The sequence below is a fragment of the Balearica regulorum genome, chromosome 1 (genome assembly GCF_011004875.1).
Source record: "Balearica regulorum gibbericeps isolate bBalReg1 chromosome 1, bBalReg1.pri, whole genome shotgun sequence".
Lineage (NCBI taxonomy): Eukaryota > Metazoa > Chordata > Aves > Gruiformes > Gruidae > Balearica > Balearica regulorum.
The window spans coordinates 143,845,965-143,863,321 of record NC_046184.1 but is presented as its reverse complement, the minus strand read 5'-3'; the positions used below and the strand labels follow the sequence as shown (position 1 = coordinate 143,863,321).

The window sequence follows — 17,357 nt, the reverse complement described above, 5'->3', positions numbered from 1 at the left end:
AGCACCTTTGGGAACAGAGCTTAACACAAAGCCTCTGTGTATCTTTACTGTTCAAAAACCCCAAACCATGGGCAAATAGTGAAAGGTATCTGGCCAATGCTAGAGAAGCTTGACATTAATGGAAACTCATCAAAATGTGAATAAATAAACGCTGACTTTATTTTTAAAAATCCTTTGAATGGTATTAAACATGACTTGAGTTTTCCTTGGTAAGGTTCACTAAACAAATGTTTCCTTACTTAAGATACACAGGTTCGTAACTCTGCACAAGGAGTTGAGCAGAACAGATTTTTCTGAGCCAGTTCCAGCTGTTCAGCAACACTGGCTTTTAGATGAGGAAAAACCTGCTAGAGCTTGCTTGGAATATTCAGCTTTGTGTAATTATCCAACCAGACTGTGTACATGCATAACTCATCATCTTAAATGGTTCTTTAATAGGAAGTAGTTAACTGCAGGCAGTATATAAACATAATAATTAGAACTGTTAAAATCATGTATGAAAATCTTTATTTGAAAATACAAACATGATTTTTAAACATTTTAACAGATCTACACTGCAACCAAAAAATAACTTACATCTTTTTGTACATTTTTTTTCTCCAACAAAATCTGTTTAACAGTAAGAGTGAGGCAACAATTTCAAGCTGCTGTGACACTGATGAATATCCATGGAATGTGTCAATAGCAAACAAGAGATGGGACAGACAAAAGCCCACAACAAATTAGTGCACATCACTGATCAAGTAACATTTATACAAAGGATTTAAAAAAAATTGGTTCCTTCTACATGAATTAACACGCCTATTTTGGATCAAGCATGAACACTAAACCAGACTTCATTATTAAATAATCTTTTTATAATGAACATTGATGAAAAGACTGAAGTTTAAAAGGGCAAGCAAAACTAAAAGTTGGGGCAAACAAGGACTACATGGAGAAGAGAAGCGACTTGTCTCAAGCATTCACTTTCCTTGTGCACCAATACACTCAGCTTGTCAAACACAACTCTACATGTAAATGAGCGCTAATCACGCACTCAGTCACATCTCCACCTTGCCAAGGCACGAAAGCCCTAGAGCTGTCTCTTTGAGCACATAAGCTTTGCAGGCCAGCTATAAATTGTCTCCTTACCTCCCATACCAGGACAGGACACCTCATCACGTACGGGATGGAGATGGTCAGTGCACCACACATCAACTTAGAGAGAATTATACAGTTCTCATAAAAACAGTAAATTACTTTTCTCTAAAGTCAAATATTGTTATTCTTCCAAAAAGGAATTATGCAACATCTGTAAATAAATATTTTAATCTATTTTACAAACTATAGACTATTGAATAAATACAAAAAGTTTCATCATTCCATACAAATGCGCTTCTTTTATTTAAAAGATAGTGTAGTGATTAAATATTTTTTAGCACAAAACTAAACTGACTTCCTGAAAACAAACCCCACTGAGACATACAGGTGTGTAGCAGACCTGCTGCAGACTGTCCATTCTCTTCTGCAAGCACTGACCAGAAGTAACCACTACTCAAAGTCCTCTTCATAGTCATATTCATCCAAGTCTACATCAGCCAGATGGGAAGGCATTTCAAAAAATGGTCTTCTCTCCATTTGATACTTTAGGACATTGGCCTTCTGATGGTCTACAGGATTCAGTTCTGCTTCATACCTAGGAATGGGCCAAAAAAAACCCAAACAAAAAAAGAAAATGAAAGTCCAGCTACATTGGGAAGCGCCCAAGTGTTAGAACACTGACAAGACTCCTGCAGAAAGAGCCTGATTTCCAGTATTTTATATTAAAAAACTCATAGCCAGAAGCAGCACTAGGTTTCTGTCATAATGACTTAAATTTAAGCTAGCTTACTCTCCCATCATGTGCAAAACTTAGATACACAGCTTTACTGAAAGGACTCAAAGCACGCACTACTCTAGTGGAGAACTCCTAAATTAGAAATGGTCAAATGCAAGACTTCAGTGCTTGGCAAGAAACCCTTCCTGTTCTTTTCAAGAAAGCTGAAATTATGCTGAATTAGGTAGAACAAACTACACCTGCAGTAGCTACAACAAAAGAGAACAAATACTGAAAGTGTTATTAAAATGCACATGAGCACAGGGAAGTGATGGCCACCAACTGTGTATTTAAAGCAGATGCTAGAAAGCTAAAGCCAATTGTTTAATGAGAAATTACTGATAACATCCTGCTGCTGATGAAAATGAACAGATGGATAATGAAATGTAACATTTAACTAACTCAAGTCAGTGAAGGCTGATATTTAAGAGATCTGCTTCAGCACTGATCAGGTGGGATCAAATCTGTAATTGATAGCCATTTGAAAAAACTAAGCAGAAATCTTTAGAGATTTATGATGTCAGATTAAAGAACTGACCACTTCCTGGGCTAGGCTGACTCAGGTTCATGCACATCATCTCTCATGCTGCATCTCATCTCCGCACAGGATCATTTCCGCCTCTATAACAAGACTAGGCAAAGCACGAGCTTTACAAACTGTGGTATCTGTTCTTAAGTGTGACTCTGTCATGGCAGTACGTGGCGATTAGAAGTACTCTTTCAGAGAACGGCATAGGGCAAAGAAGAGTTAAATAGTAAGAATCCACTGTGAACACTAATACAGAGCAGCATTAACAGCAGAGATAGGAAGAACAACAACATTTATCAACAGTGAATACAATTCTGTTGAAACACTTCATAGATAAACTTCCTAAACATATTAAGCCAGCTTCACTGCCATTTTGAGTAAAAGAAATCTAGCAAAATAAAGATGCTTTGATAACATCAGGTAAAGATTAAGCACTGAGTAAAAAGAATTCCTGATTTTCTTTCCTTTTTGTTATTTCATTCTTCCCAGGGGTATTAAGGCCTGAATTGTGTGAGCATCAGTCAGTGAACAGAACACCCTGGGTTTCTGCCAGAAGTTCACCACTGATTTGAACAGGAAACAAAAGTCATCCTAAGAGTTACTTTACTAAGTTACACATTTGAAAACAAGGATTTGGAAGAAAGATGCATATTCTACCATAACAGCAGTTTGGGTTCACAAACCTGTTATTTATAGTCTTCTATACCACTAATTCCATCTTTTTGACAAAGATTATTTTTTTCTCTTTTAAAGAGAAATATCTTGAACGCACCTTTTGGATTTGTTTATTGCATAGTGATACAGAGAGGCAACAGCAGCTTTTCCTGTCATTAAAATGGCAGCATGAGGATCTCTCAGATACTCTTTGTAGGTTCCATCCATCCCGTACTTGGAAAAGTGTTATTCAAACATTATGGGACCAAATGAAAATCCCACCTCTTCCAAAGCTCTGGTGGCCTCATGGAATATCTATCATTTTTATTCCTTTCCAAGATATTTAAGTTAAGGAAATTTAGAAATGCTGTCCCAGTTTTCACATCTAGGCACTAAAATTACTTGAGTTACTTCTCACATTATTAGAAAAATCTATTGCTACTTCCCAGCACAGAGGTTTTTATAAGAATATAACCATACAGCTACAACACCTCTAAAAACTACTTCCCCCCCCCCATTTGTAAAGCTCATGTAAATATGAAGAAATCAGCCTATTTCAAGATTTCTGTATACCACTCCCAAGTTTCATATCAACTGTTTTAATAGGAACATCAGGAAAATATGTACTATAGAAGTAATCAAATAAAAAAATCATACTGGATTGTCAAACAGTCATCTCAGTTCAGGCATTACAACCCTTTCGACAGGTGATTTTAAGGAAGAAGTTTTTCTACAACACTAAAGTTATGAGCATTTTTAGGTAGTGTTTTTGTTCATTAAACTCTCCTAACAGCACCAAGGAAACTTTTAGTAGTCTTGTGTTTCTCTCAGCTTCAGCAACAGAAAATAAGCTTCATTTTTCAGGACAATTATAGGGAAAAAATAAGATTCAGAGTCCTACTTCAGTATTAAGTTTTGAAGACACTTTTGCTGACCTTCACTGTTAGAAAGCACTCAAACTTTAAGTCAGATTTGACAATGACTCCCTCAGTCAGATCAGAGTACTTTTTCTTCTCTTTAGATTTTAATCTCTTTGCCCACAACTTGGATTCAGTTGCTTATTTGACAAACAATTTGGAAGGTATCCTAACTTTGCTCTCTATTAAAAAAAAAGAATCTTAATTTGGCTGTTTAAATGCAACAGTCTTCACAAGCTTCTGACATAAGGGTAGGCAGAAATCAGTAAGATGAAGCATAACACTTGTTTCTATGCAGTCAATCCAAAGCACATCTTACATATGGTTGTGTGTATGATACTTGAAACACTTTGTCTCCATTAACAACCACTTCATAATTTGTCAGTGAGCATTACAATCTATACTCCAAGGAAACGAAGCAGCAAAACTTCAGGAACACTTGGATAAAAGCTTTTATCCATTTGTGTGGAGGGCCAGCAGCTATGGCCTATGCATCAAACCCAACTAGAGATACAGAAAGTAATAAAATGTGTGATTTTTTTTGGGCTGTGCTTCCATAGGATAAATATTTGTCTCTGTCAGGTTTTTTTTTTTTTCTACAAGATCTGTGACAAATCTGCTAATGCCAGAAGCAGAGACAACCTACAACCAATGAATCACTTGTGTTTACAAACACCTGGTTTAAAAGTAATGAGAAACTGGGTGGTTTGGCATCATACATCTCCTTCATATCCCAGCCTACTCCACTACATTATTCTTACACCACCACACTAGTTTTCCTTAAGGACTGTATTTACATAGTGAAGGTGCATTTTTTCAAGTTTTAAGGTTATTAGGATACTGCTTTACATACCCTAGGTTCCACAACATTCTCTGTATTGCTTAAGCTGTAACTGCATGGGCATATAAAGAAGCTTGTGCCTATGCTGCGGAGAGAACAAACTTCATGGAAGTACCTGAAAAAACTAAGTGTCCAAGACCTGTCAGAAGTTACTGAAGAGTTAAAGTTTATGGAATTTAATATAATCTGAAAGTTTTACTTGAGAAACATTTTGTATTTCAGTTTATTTTGTCCATTTTCTGTGTAAAGCCATAGACCCATGCTTTTAGGTACACCATGAATTTTTTTTTTTTGGTTTAAATAATAGAAACAATTCAACCCCAGAATACTGGCTGCAAATTTTGTGGCTTTTATCTTCACAAGAAGAGACATCTTAGGGGGGGAATACATAAAAATAAAATCCTTTAGTCTAAACAATCACAGACATGCTCTTAGCTCAGAGAAACAGCTGCAGTCAATGAGCTCATAACTGAACCAGAATCAAAGCACCTTGAGACTCTTACTTGATCTCCTGTCCACACTTGTGGGTGAAGTTGTACCTAAACTTTATCTTAGAACTTTACAAAATTACACTTGTCTACAACCGCCCAGCAATTTCAAACCCTTAATCAGAGATGCAGAGTAACCTGACTTCCTCCCATGCAGGTCCCTTACTGCTAGTGACAAAGGGACACTTGGCCACAAACTCATCGGAGGCAGATGATACTGCATGTGGTCCCAGGACAGAACGCTGAAGGACCAGCTGAAATCCTTCCTTGACAACCTAGCTAAGGATCAGCTTTTACAGACCACGTAGTAAACTTCTGAACCTTCAGTATGTCTTAACTGACAAGACCCCTAGTTTCTCAGGGTATGCCACTGCAAAGCTATACGAGGCTTTAAAAGCTGTAAGACAGAATAATAGGATCTTAATGGAATCCAGGAAATCTGCATTTAACTATCAACTCTCAGGTGAGCTTGAGACAATTTGAGTCAAAAAAAATCATCAAAAAACCCCACACAACTACTGCAACAGAAATCTGGCAGAAGAGAGAGAAAATAAGGCTAAACCAGCAAAGGTATAAAACATTTGAGGAAATGGTTCCAGTTAAGATTTAAGATGTTCAGATTTAACAGCACCTCAAGTCTCCTAAATGCTATTATTCATTCCTGTCAAGCCTGGGCTCTCAGGTTGACTGGGTGATGCACTGATTCACCATGGTGTATTGAGGGGGCCCCTCTGACAGGCACTGAGATGATGGCAGACACTGCGGAGGCTGGTCTGATCCTGTCAGGAGTGGCCTAAGTCCACCAGTAACTTAAAAAAAAATGACTCCTAATGGTTTAAACATGCTAATTTTATAAGGGCATTCTAAAACCAAGGACCGAAAATCTGAATCCTTCATTGGTTTAAGAAGCCCACTAGTTTTGTCAGCTGAGTTATAAATAAGTAACACTTCACAGCCAGCAAGACCACAGAAATGGCTGTTTCCTCTGATCCATCAAATTTAAGCTATTACACTTGGCATCACAATGTCTCAATTGTCAGAAGTGTACATACCTATTCTGTACCTTCCCCAAACTAAGCCTATGACCTTAAGAGATCAAGTGAGATAAACACTGAAGGTTTAATATTGCCTAACTCACAGCACAACAAAGCTTCAGTTACTTTTTGGCTTGTTAATTCTGTAATATTAACCAATTCTAGTGGAAGATTCCATGAAGAGTTAAGAGTATGATCCCCCTTAATGCTGAAGTGCTGGGTGATAGCAACTCTCTCACTCCCCTCCTTCTGTTACAGAGTTTTCTGAAATCCATGTTAAGAGGATTTTGCTTTCTCAGGTTTTAAAGCAGTCTCTTAAATACCAAGCTAGTCATTCTCTAAACGCTTGGCAAGAATCAGACACATCTAAAAACAGAATATTGATGTAGGAAATACAGGAAAATGTGTTTTCTCTAGGTTGGTCCACTAACTTAAGGCCTAAAACAAATTAAAAAGATAGGGAAAACAAGTACAAACTTAAATAACAAAAACAATGAACAGCAGATTCAGGACTTTGGATTCTGAGAGGTTCTGGAAGCGACATAGCAAAAGTAAAGGAGTGCTTTCAAAACAGCAAGATTTATTATCTTATTTCCTCTTAGAGAACTGTGAGAAAATACTTCTAAGCTGATATAACTGAGTTCAGAAATGAGAATTCTTCCCCCCAAAAGCCCTCAATGAAGCTCTTCATTCATTCAACAAGCTAAAAAAATTAAATGTTGTGTTTTGTGTTGAGTTGAAGCTTTTTCAAATCTTCTGTCCTGCTAAAATTCGAAGTAGGACCTTTTCTTTGACAAAACCAATGCAATCACAAACTGTCAAGGAGTATCTAATTTGAGATACAAACAAGGTTCTTCCTCCCTCACTTGAGCACATGGCTAAAGGTGATAAACAGCAACGTTGTACAAAAATAGCATCAGGGATGACAGTGATGGTGAGGCTCTATAGAGAGGATTCGTACCAAGTCTCCTGGTACATTCTTACCCGTCATTCCACTGGTCACTTGCTGCCTCTTCTGCTACCAAGATATCATACTCTTCAGCAGCATACTTCTCCCAGTCAGAGACCTCTTGGCTGTCACCTTCGCCATCCTAAACAATCACATGGCAAGTTATACAAAAACATATTAATTGTTAAGCACATCGCTAAAAAGGCTTTGAAAGCTTCATACTCACCCGCAACATAGAAAACTGATCCTTCTGTTCATGGTCAAGGTATTTTTCAATGTTGAAAAAAGTATCAAAAAACACATTTGTCAGCTTACATCGCTTTAAATCATGCAGAGTAATTTTTCCTGTAAAGAAGATTGAAAGATATTTAGAGCTGAAGTTATCCTTTCTCCAAAAAAGAGGAATGTTATTAAAAAGTTAAGTCATCATTATGCTCAAGAACATTTGTCACTGATGCTCAGCACAATGGGAGAGGAGTAGATGAAATACACACCTAAAGAAGCGTCCTTCAAAGTTGACAAAACTTTTAAGTGTTTCAGATCTGTTACTTGCTTTAGCTGTCATCCTACTGTCCTTCAAAATGTTGGAGTGAGATGCAGCCTGCCTCAATTAGCTATTCAAAGTCATTTAAGCTAATTGCCTAAGCTTCCTTAAGAGACAGAAGTCACCAGCAAGCCAGCCATTCCTCCCCAAGAAGTGCTTGGGTGGCAGGTAGAAATCTCCTCTAGCAGTAGCCCTTTTTCTTCCCTGACTTGAAAAGAAAAAAAAAGTATGACAGATGACAGTGTGTGACTATGCTTCACACACAGGAATTTTTCATAGAGACTGGTTTGCCACACTTGTCCAGCCTGATCAATATTTACTGCTTGAGAGGAAAGCTAAATGCTCAGAGGTGTTTTGTTTGTTTGTTTATATAAAGTTATACTTTAAAGACAAATCAATGGATTCCTTAACAATTAGAAGTATTTGTCAGATTGTCAGAAATGTTACCTTATTTCAAAGCTGAACGTTAAGCTTTGGCAGAAAGACTGAAAAATACCAGATATACAAGAAAACTCCCTTTTATTGATTCACCTTAAATCTGGCCAATCTTCTGTTGTCAATCAAAGAGGAGCTAACTGCAGATGGTACAGAAGAGTTCAAGAAGAGCCAGACTCAGAACAGTATTTCCTCAGCATACTGTCCCAGCCTCTAACAACGTGTAACTCAAGGACATCAGAGGGAAGCAAAATAAGTAACCATGTGGAAATGGTTGCCACAGTTGTTGTCTGTCGCCATCTGAAGTACCTTTGTGTATTCTGCCTGGTTTACAGCTGATGCTCCAGAACGACACAAATCCCTCGTGGCACCTGTGTCATATCTGTCAGACCCACACAGATGTCTGATGCATTGGGCCATCTCAAGTGGCAGCAGCTCTCCACAACCAAGCAACTGATTTGAGTCCTAGTTATATAAGCTCCCAATTTAAGTTAGACACCTATATTTGGTTCGTTGATTTGCTCTCCGGTTTCCATTTATTGCAACAGGAGCTTAGACACCTAACACTTATGTGGATGCCTATGTTGTCTCTGAAAGACCAACAAAAAAAAGAATGAAATCGCAATAACTAAATTCAGGTCTCCACAAATTAAAGACTTTGCTTTTTGGTACACAGAGCATCCAGTAGCAAATTGTATCACAATGTAGCCAGAAGTGAATGACAGTGCCTTCTTTTGTTTCAAATCTACCAAGTGAAATGTCATTTTATGCCACTAGTTTTTTTGTATAGGAAAATGACAGAAAAAGTTTGATCTTAATCCATCTTTCAAATGTCACTCAGTTTTTATAAAAAAAACCCCCATCAACCCTTCACAATTGGCTTTCATTTTCATTGCCCTAAATAACTTTTGTCTTGGTTGTGTTCCACAGCCTCCTTTTATCATCTTCATGATATAGAACAGATACATCAATCTTGTTTCATTTAAAATGCAGAACAGAAACATTGAAAATGTCTGCCTTTCAGAAGTATAGTGTACAAGACTGGAAGGGAACCCCTAAGTTTGGGAGGCTATCGTAGGCGGCTATGTAACATAAATGCTTTCCTTGGAGCTTATTTCACCTCATCTTAAATGCTCCCCACATGTTGGTCTAACACCTCATTCCAGTGATATCTAGGATTGAGCTTCCAGCTAAAACATACTTAACACTTTTTCATTTACAATTTTTTTTTATTTACCATTAGAAATGTGTTTTCACCAGAAAATTCATATTAACTTGGTTTAAATATGAATATGAAGCTTTGAATTCTGGTTTTGAGCTATTTCAATTCCCATAGCATGCAAAAAAAAAATCATGTCTCAAAAAAGACAACTACCTTTTAAAAATAAAGTTTCTTATAATTTAAATATTCTTATTACTAGAAGGTGGGCAATAAGCAAGACTATTTATTGATTCTCTAACAATTTTATAGACAGTAAAAAGAGCCACCATCTTACACACACAACTAAAGTGACACTTGAAATTCTAGAAGTGTCTGAACATGAAATACTAGCACAACATCACATTTGCTAAACAAAAGCATTAAATAGGATGGTCAACAACTTTCTTTTACCATAAAAATAGCAAACATTAGCATATGCAATAGAGGTTGCTATTCCTAACAAACACTTCAAGAGCCAATAAGCAAGTTCTAAGTTTCTTGTAATGCAAAGTCTGTACAATAATAGCAACCAGACTGTAGGCCAAGTCCTTTTACACACTGAAATTCACGTTAAAAAGTATAGCCATAATAACTCTTATTAGCGCTAACTGTGGTCAGCTACTGAGACATTAAGTTTAGATACAGGTTGACCTTCATTGCATTGAGTTCAACAAATCCCTGAAGACTAGTGTACCATGGATACAACAGTTTTAATCAACTTGTGAGACAAACACCAGAAACGGCACAAAAGTAGAGGCCGTGAACATGCAAGCTACCACTCTTCCACACCACAGTAATACGTTTACTAAGGCATGCAAAAATATTTCTAGTATTGAGCAGCACAGAAGGGCAAACATGAAGTGAACATCATCCTCACTTGATGAGTTGTTTTCAGATGTAAAATGTAAACTCAAGTTTCATCAGCTAAAGATCATATAAGTCAAATGCAGGAAGGCAGGATGCAGGTCTATGAAGGTTCAAATGAATGTATAAAATAGCCAAAAACTAAGAACTGTTTAATATTCTGTTATTTTAAAGCCCCTTGCCATGAATTTCCGAAGGACAGCATAGACTTCTAACCTAAAATAAGTAATTACTGATCTACAGAGACACACACTGTTTAGAAACTGTCCCCTCTAAAGAAGTGTCAACTAAATGAGTACTGGAACAGGTAAGAGGCAAGTGAACAGAACAGTCAAGAGCTTTTCTGGAGAGCATCGCCTCAGCCAGATAGTGACAAAATTTCGTTTAACACTAAACATGGCTGCAAGCCCAAACCAAAAACCTACAAGGAAGTTTAAAGTAGCATATTAAATTTTAGTATGAAAATGAATGCCTGCCCTTGGAAGACCATTTGATTAATAAGCTCTAACAGACTTTTGAGACAACCTAAATGCATATTCTTTGTATGACCAACTGAGTGCTCTTAAGGGTGCACTAACTCCTAATCCAAAGAAACAGAAATTACAGATAGAAAAAGATTTTATTACCTTCATATTGTGGCTTCACAAGATCCAGCATCTGGCACAAACAGTCTTCAAAAGGCAAAGGTTCTATGGCCATGTTATCTAATTTTTGGCACTGTTCTTCATAAAAATACTCCAATTCATACATAGACAAAGCACCATCCCCATCGAGATCCATGCAGCGAAACCAGTATTCAATGCTGAAATTTGGTAATTAATAGCAAAGAACTGTTTACACAGCCTTAATACAGGATTTCAGGAATTTATGTTGCCTGTTTTAAAGGCTATGCTACTTACAGATGCAAAACTAGACTTGAGACTGCATTCCATAATGCCATACAAAGTCTTTAACCACCACCTATTGTGGTAACAGTTTCTGGTATTTGCCATGCCATACATCATTGCATTTGAAATCATACTTGTTAATTGTGAGGGAGGGAAGAGAGAACTAATACACGTGGCTTTACATAAAAGCTCAAGGGAGCCAATGAAAAATTGAATTGTGTATCAAAACCCAAGTTATTTTTTTCATATTGAACAAGCCAGTGACATACCACACAATAGGTTTCTTATCAATACCCTACAGCTACTGCTAGCTGTATGGTTTCCCAAAGTCACTGGCATCATGAAACGACTGTAATTTCCCTTATCTATGACCCTGTAAGCAGGCCACACACAGCATATGGAACAATGATATTTGATTAACTCTGAAAAGTTTTACAGCAGCGACAATAGAAGACACTGATAAATAAGAATGATGCAACGAGCTGGGCTGGTTTTCCACTCATGTTTTTATCATTTAGTTTCTTCCAGCACAGTTCCAGCTGAGCATCAGCAGCCCCTAAAGACTCGAAAACCAATAAAGTCAGTCTTTATTTCTGTTAAAATATAAATTCATTCTTACCTAGTTGGTGTCTTCTTGTCCTCTTCAGATATCAAAAACCAGACAAAATCAGCATAGCTAATTTTTCCATCTTTTTGTGCTTTTCTACCTCTTGAAGGCCCATGAGGGAAAAGATAGAAATTTCTTTTAAAACACCTAGCTTTTACTAACCAAAATTAAGGATTATTTTCCTTAGTGCTATTAACTGTTTATCTCCTAAAAGATGCAGTGTTCCTAAGGTGACTTGTCACAGACAAGAACTTGTGTGCTGTTCTGTTTCTACTGCAATGGGTATTTAAAGAGGAAGGTAGCAGCTGGAAAAGGAGGGTGGTCTCCTGTGCAGAAGGAGTTACAGCTTTCCTTCCTGGGCAGCAATACTGCTGCTTAATTGTTAACAAAAGAGATATCTCAATTCATTAAAAAAAATTACATCAAATACACATGCTTTTTAGAATTTCTATTCAGGTAGAAGTGATGAGAACTTAAAAGTTGTACAGAACTCCACTAGCTAAAAGTGTTGGAATAGAAATATGAAGATAAAAATGAAATAAAAACATTCAGGAAGTGTTCATGGCAAGAACACAATTGCCTGTTTCTACTCTCATACAACAGAACACAGCATCCAAATACATTCTGAAGACACATGGTCAACATTTCTAGTAAAAAGTCAGGTAGGCAGTTCCTGGACATATTACCTTTCATTCCTAAAATAATTTTTTTGCTGTTTTATCCTCAAGATGTCTAGAAAAATATGGTATGTGTCTTGCCCAAAACACTCACATAAAGGAATAAGCTCTAGACATATGCCTGCCAAGTGTCATTTCACTGATTTCAGCTTTTGCTATTTCTGTTTGTCAGTTGTTTTCTAGCTGCAGATATTGTGCTAGCAAAATGTTTCAAAAATCAGTAAAGTGCCATAAATACACAAAAGGAAGTCAATCCAAGTGGGAACAACGAAGAATGACTGTTAAAAATGTGAATGAACTCAACTGGAGGCATCTTTGTAAATCTGTTGATGCAATAAGCATTGATTTTACAAGTAGTACTGAAAAGCTGAATTCCCTTTGAAAATTTTACAGGTTTGAGGGATGGGAAAACAGCAGTGCCAACGTTTCTTCCCTTCCTCATTCCCATCCCTGTTAAACCATACAATCTCCAATGGCAAGTCTTTATATGAGTAAACAAAGGAGAGTAAAGAGCTTGGACTGAGCCAAAGGTTCCAAGAGCACTCTAGTACTACTAGAGTTTAAACTACAATACTAAATCTTGAAATTCACTGTTACTTTTTTCTGGAAACATTGCACAATTTAACAAGCAAATATTAAATTGGATTTAGATCAGTATGCAAAATAAGTACCTTGTAACTGCTCCTGAGAAGATCCGCTCTATCATCCTATTTGAAATTGCTGTGAAAAAAGGGTTAAAATAGTATCAGTTGTATACAAGTTATTTTTGCTTTGCATTGTATTGTCTAGTTGAAGAGTTTACTGGAAACCTCTTATACATATAAACTGTGAGAAAGATCAAGTGTAGTGCTCGTTAATCCCTTTGAGTCCTCTTGGAGAGGATCACTTAACACAAAGTCTCCAAAGCAAAGCTAGAACCAACCAGCTTTGAATTCAGATTTGATGCAGAAATAGTAGTCTAATAAAAGTGATAAAATTAGCTGATTAATAAGACATTATTTACCAGTTCTTTGACAAATAAATCATGTTTTCAAGTGCCATTGCATTTTATATGACCTTGGTTTTGGCAAAGAGCCAAAACAGAATTGGCACATTAATACATAATGAACATACCTAACTGATTCTGACATGGGTTTATTTCTGACACAGTTCTGATCCATGCTTCTATTCTGAAACCATTTCAGGGATTTGAGAGACATGTCTTAACTGAGCACTACCTCTGTAACGGATATGCAATTTACCCTGAAGAATTTGTGGATGTTACTCAAAGCAGCACATGATAATATTCTCACAGAAGGAGAATTACTTCTCATTATTCTAGCTCTGAAATTTTTTCAGCATTGCAGAAATACTGATAAATAAAGCAGGTGGTTAACCATTCAAACAGTTCATCTGATTTATGTACTTATGGCGATGCTGTCACTGTATTATTCTAGTAAGGACACCGGTCCCTACTTCGTATTTATTCCCAGAACTGTAGGACAGCCAATTGGTTTCAGATATGCAATGCTGCTTCTTATTTACTTTTGAAACACTGAAGTTGTTCAACCTTCTCAACAACAGCTACATACTTTACTCTTTTTCTTACTACATTTAAGTGTTTAATCTAGCCTAATTTTAGACCAGTGGCAGTACAAAAGGAAGGGACTGATGAAACCAGAGTACCTAATTTTGACATGCAAAAAAAAAGTTTAAGACTAAAGTAGGGTTATCATATTCATTTTATGCTCTTTCTTAGTCTAGTTCTCATTAAGCAGCAGCTGTTAAGCTTTAACCAATATGCCATGGTTTAAAGGATGCAAAACTAAATTGCAAGTGACACTTATCAGTTCTGCTTCCTTTTCTATAGTGTACTAACTCAGTACAGCAACCTCTCAAATGAAAGAAGCTTTCCTTCCTCAGGGTCCTAAAGTGTAGTCAGACTTCAGTAGGCAAGTTTTCAGAAGCAATCAGAATTGTGTTTATGCTTTTTAATGTGGGATAAATTCCACAATCACTTTGTGCTTAAGTAAGCTTTCCAGTCCTGAAGGGAATACTTTTAAGGTGACAATGGACACAAAGCATCCAAAAAAAACCCCAACAGTTCCATACAAGCTACAAGAACATTTAAAAGAGCTACGAATGTGCAAGACTACAGAATCACAGTTGTTGTATAATGTGAATGCAGAAAGAGTATAGCCTCTAAATAGCATTGAAACAAGATGTACTGCAGCTGAATTAACAAAACTTTAAAATAAGCAAAGTACCTGAATGTATGTTTGCCTTTTTCTACTCTTTCCATACCTTGCCAAGAGAGCCATGCTACTTGAATAATACCAGTAAAATGGATTACTTCTAAGGTAATGACCCAAACCTGGCAAATGCAGCCATTTATAATATAGCAAGACTTAAATGATTTTTTAGATCAAGCCTACACACTTACAAATTTATACTCTCCATTGCTTCTTTGCCAAGATCAGAATTCAAATTCAGAGTTTTCCTCGAATTTGGTATTGCTAGACACAAAGCAGCATCATAGATGACTTGTCCTGCTTTATTTCACTGAGTCAGCAGAATCAGCTATACCAACAGACTCATGAACATTGGCCTTCGCAGTTAACCACTTCCTCAGTTGAAAGTTTATGGGTCATTTAATACATGTAAACAAAGGTGCTTCATTTGTCATACCATGATCATTATGTCGAGCTAAATCCTTCCGATCAATATAGAGGTCATGGTCTGTATCCAGCTCCCAAAATTTGCAATAGATAACATAAAAATGTTCATATGAGAAGTACTCTGTCAGCTGGTTAATATCAGCTTCCTCTTCCAATAATGCCACATTCTATTATCAGAAGGATAAATAGAACACATTAAAGAATTTGTAAGACATATGTTGAATTATCTGAGTTGTCATAACCAAGTTAATGTCTAATGCTATTTCAGTGGAACAATTTTTATCTTCAGAGGCAGTGCACACCATGCAGCATGACAGCAAAGACTGAACACACAAAATAAAACACTAACGTGTCCATAGAAGAATGAGATCAGCCAGACTTCTGCTAATCACATCAATATTTATACAGCTCTAGATAAAAGATGACATTTAAGCATATTCTAGTGTACGAGAATGAATGCAATTGAGTCTTCACTGGTTTTTGGAGAAAGAAGAAATCCTACTTATTTTACTCCCTTAAGCATGTTGTTAACGCAGTTTTTAAACTTGTAGAAAAATCTGTCTTGCAAGATTTTAGTTATTATATACCTGCAAAAAGTTGCTCTTCCTGAGCTCGTTACAAGTTATTTTCCCAGACCAGGACCTATTTACTGTATAAAATATTCTCTGTATAACCTGCAAGAAAAAAATGGAAAGGTGATCTTAGGTATGCTAACTAAATAACCTCCCAAACATCTGTCAAACATAAGTCTTAGTTCAGCTGCATTACAGAACTCTATCTGTCCCCTCTATTTCTATTCTTCTCGTTGCTTAGCAGGTTGATACTTCTCTCATACGTCATATTACCACACCATTTTGAATTCTACACCTAAGCTCACTTCGATAAGTCTTATTTCAATGCTGCAGTACCCATCTCTCCCACAGTAAAGTTGCAGAATACTTGTATGCTACCCAGAATATGTCTATTGACAATTTCACTACCTCTCAGTCTTACATATCTACAGGATATCATCCAATGAACCTATTAAAATCTCATTACTTCAGATTTTAAGACCTATATTTACTACAACAATACTTTAGTTCATAAATTAAATTACAGAAATAGAATGGGGACTGTTAAAGGATCACAGTACAGGGGAATGCTGCTACTTCTAAAGTCTGCAAATACAACAAACCAACATTTGACAGAAATACTTCCTGCGGGTAGAGAGAGTAGTTTTTTCCCACCATTTAATTTTATTCTATTTAAAGCTACTTAAACCCCCACAAACTTATCTCTAGTATTAAAAGAAGTTTATAAATGTTTTCTAACCGAAGAACAAAAACAAAAATCTATGCAAGAAATATGACTAGTTCTTGTGCCACGACTGATATCAGAATCAGAAAAATTTATTCAGCCAAGTATCCAATACTTTTGTTTAAATCATTTTCATATGTACATTATTTTGGTAAACCCATGCACTCAGCATAATTTGCTTAGTTTTAGTTTACAATCATAAGACTTTAAAATGTGTTTTTTCTGTTTCTTCACTGAATTCAGTATTCACCTCAATTTGATTTCAGTCAATCGGATATACATTTCAAGCAGACAAAAAATCTAAACATATTATGAACTCTGCTTAACTGGAGATTGATTATACCTGCTAATCAGCAAGACTAAATATTGCACATTTAACTTTTCATTTGCAACACAGTAGTAACTAGCTGGAAAAAAAATAATCTCTTTTCCAACAAACAAAATCTCTTCCAAACTAAAGACTTAAAGTTTTTATCACTTCAGACTTTAATTGCATTAAATCGATAGTTTAAACCAATAATTTCTAAATTACAAATAGAAGAGTAATTTATTCATAAAGTTTTAAACTAAAGCTTAAACTGTAGCATGCAGCAAGCTCTGCAGCTCTTTGAATAAAACCAGCTGGTTCAATAAAACCAGAAAGGAGAATAGACTAGCCTACTTCTGAAACCTAATTAGCTCAATTCTAATTGCGAGTTTAGGGAAGGCCCATTTTTGGCTTATACTACAAAGCAATTTTTTCTAAAAAGGTTTTGCCTTAGCTTTGCAACTCAATCCATCTGCATGTCATTATCTCATCTGTTATACATTTAACTGGTCTAAAAATAAAAACAAAATTGAATGTTTGCTAAAGACAACTGGGAACAGGCTTAAGAAACAGTTTTCTAAAGTGAATCAAAGCAGAGCATAAGCAAATCGTCAG

General features: G+C 36.3%; 1 protein-coding gene across 3 annotated transcripts in view; it reads right to left on the bottom strand.

Moving 5' to 3' along the window:
- Positions 1-489: 489 nt before the first annotated feature.
- PPP2R3B (protein phosphatase 2 regulatory subunit B''beta) overlaps positions 490-17,357 on the bottom strand; it is a 56,152-nt gene continuing 39,284 nt past the window's right edge. For all 3 annotated transcript variants that reach the window (XM_075737033.1, XM_075737042.1, XM_075737048.1), the window contains 8 exons: positions 15,727-15,813; positions 15,150-15,306; positions 13,154-13,202; positions 11,818-11,907; positions 10,938-11,113; positions 7,494-7,612; positions 7,303-7,409; positions 490-1,675 (listed from right to left, as the gene is read on the bottom strand). In XM_075737033.1, coding sequence (XP_075593148.1) covers positions 1,531-1,675; positions 7,303-7,409; positions 7,494-7,612; positions 10,938-11,113; positions 11,818-11,907; positions 13,154-13,202; positions 15,150-15,306; positions 15,727-15,813 — 930 coding nt within the window. In that variant the 3' untranslated portion in view covers positions 490-1,530. The remainder of the gene's footprint in view (positions 1,676-7,302; positions 7,410-7,493; positions 7,613-10,937; positions 11,114-11,817; positions 11,908-13,153; positions 13,203-15,149; positions 15,307-15,726; positions 15,814-17,357) is intronic.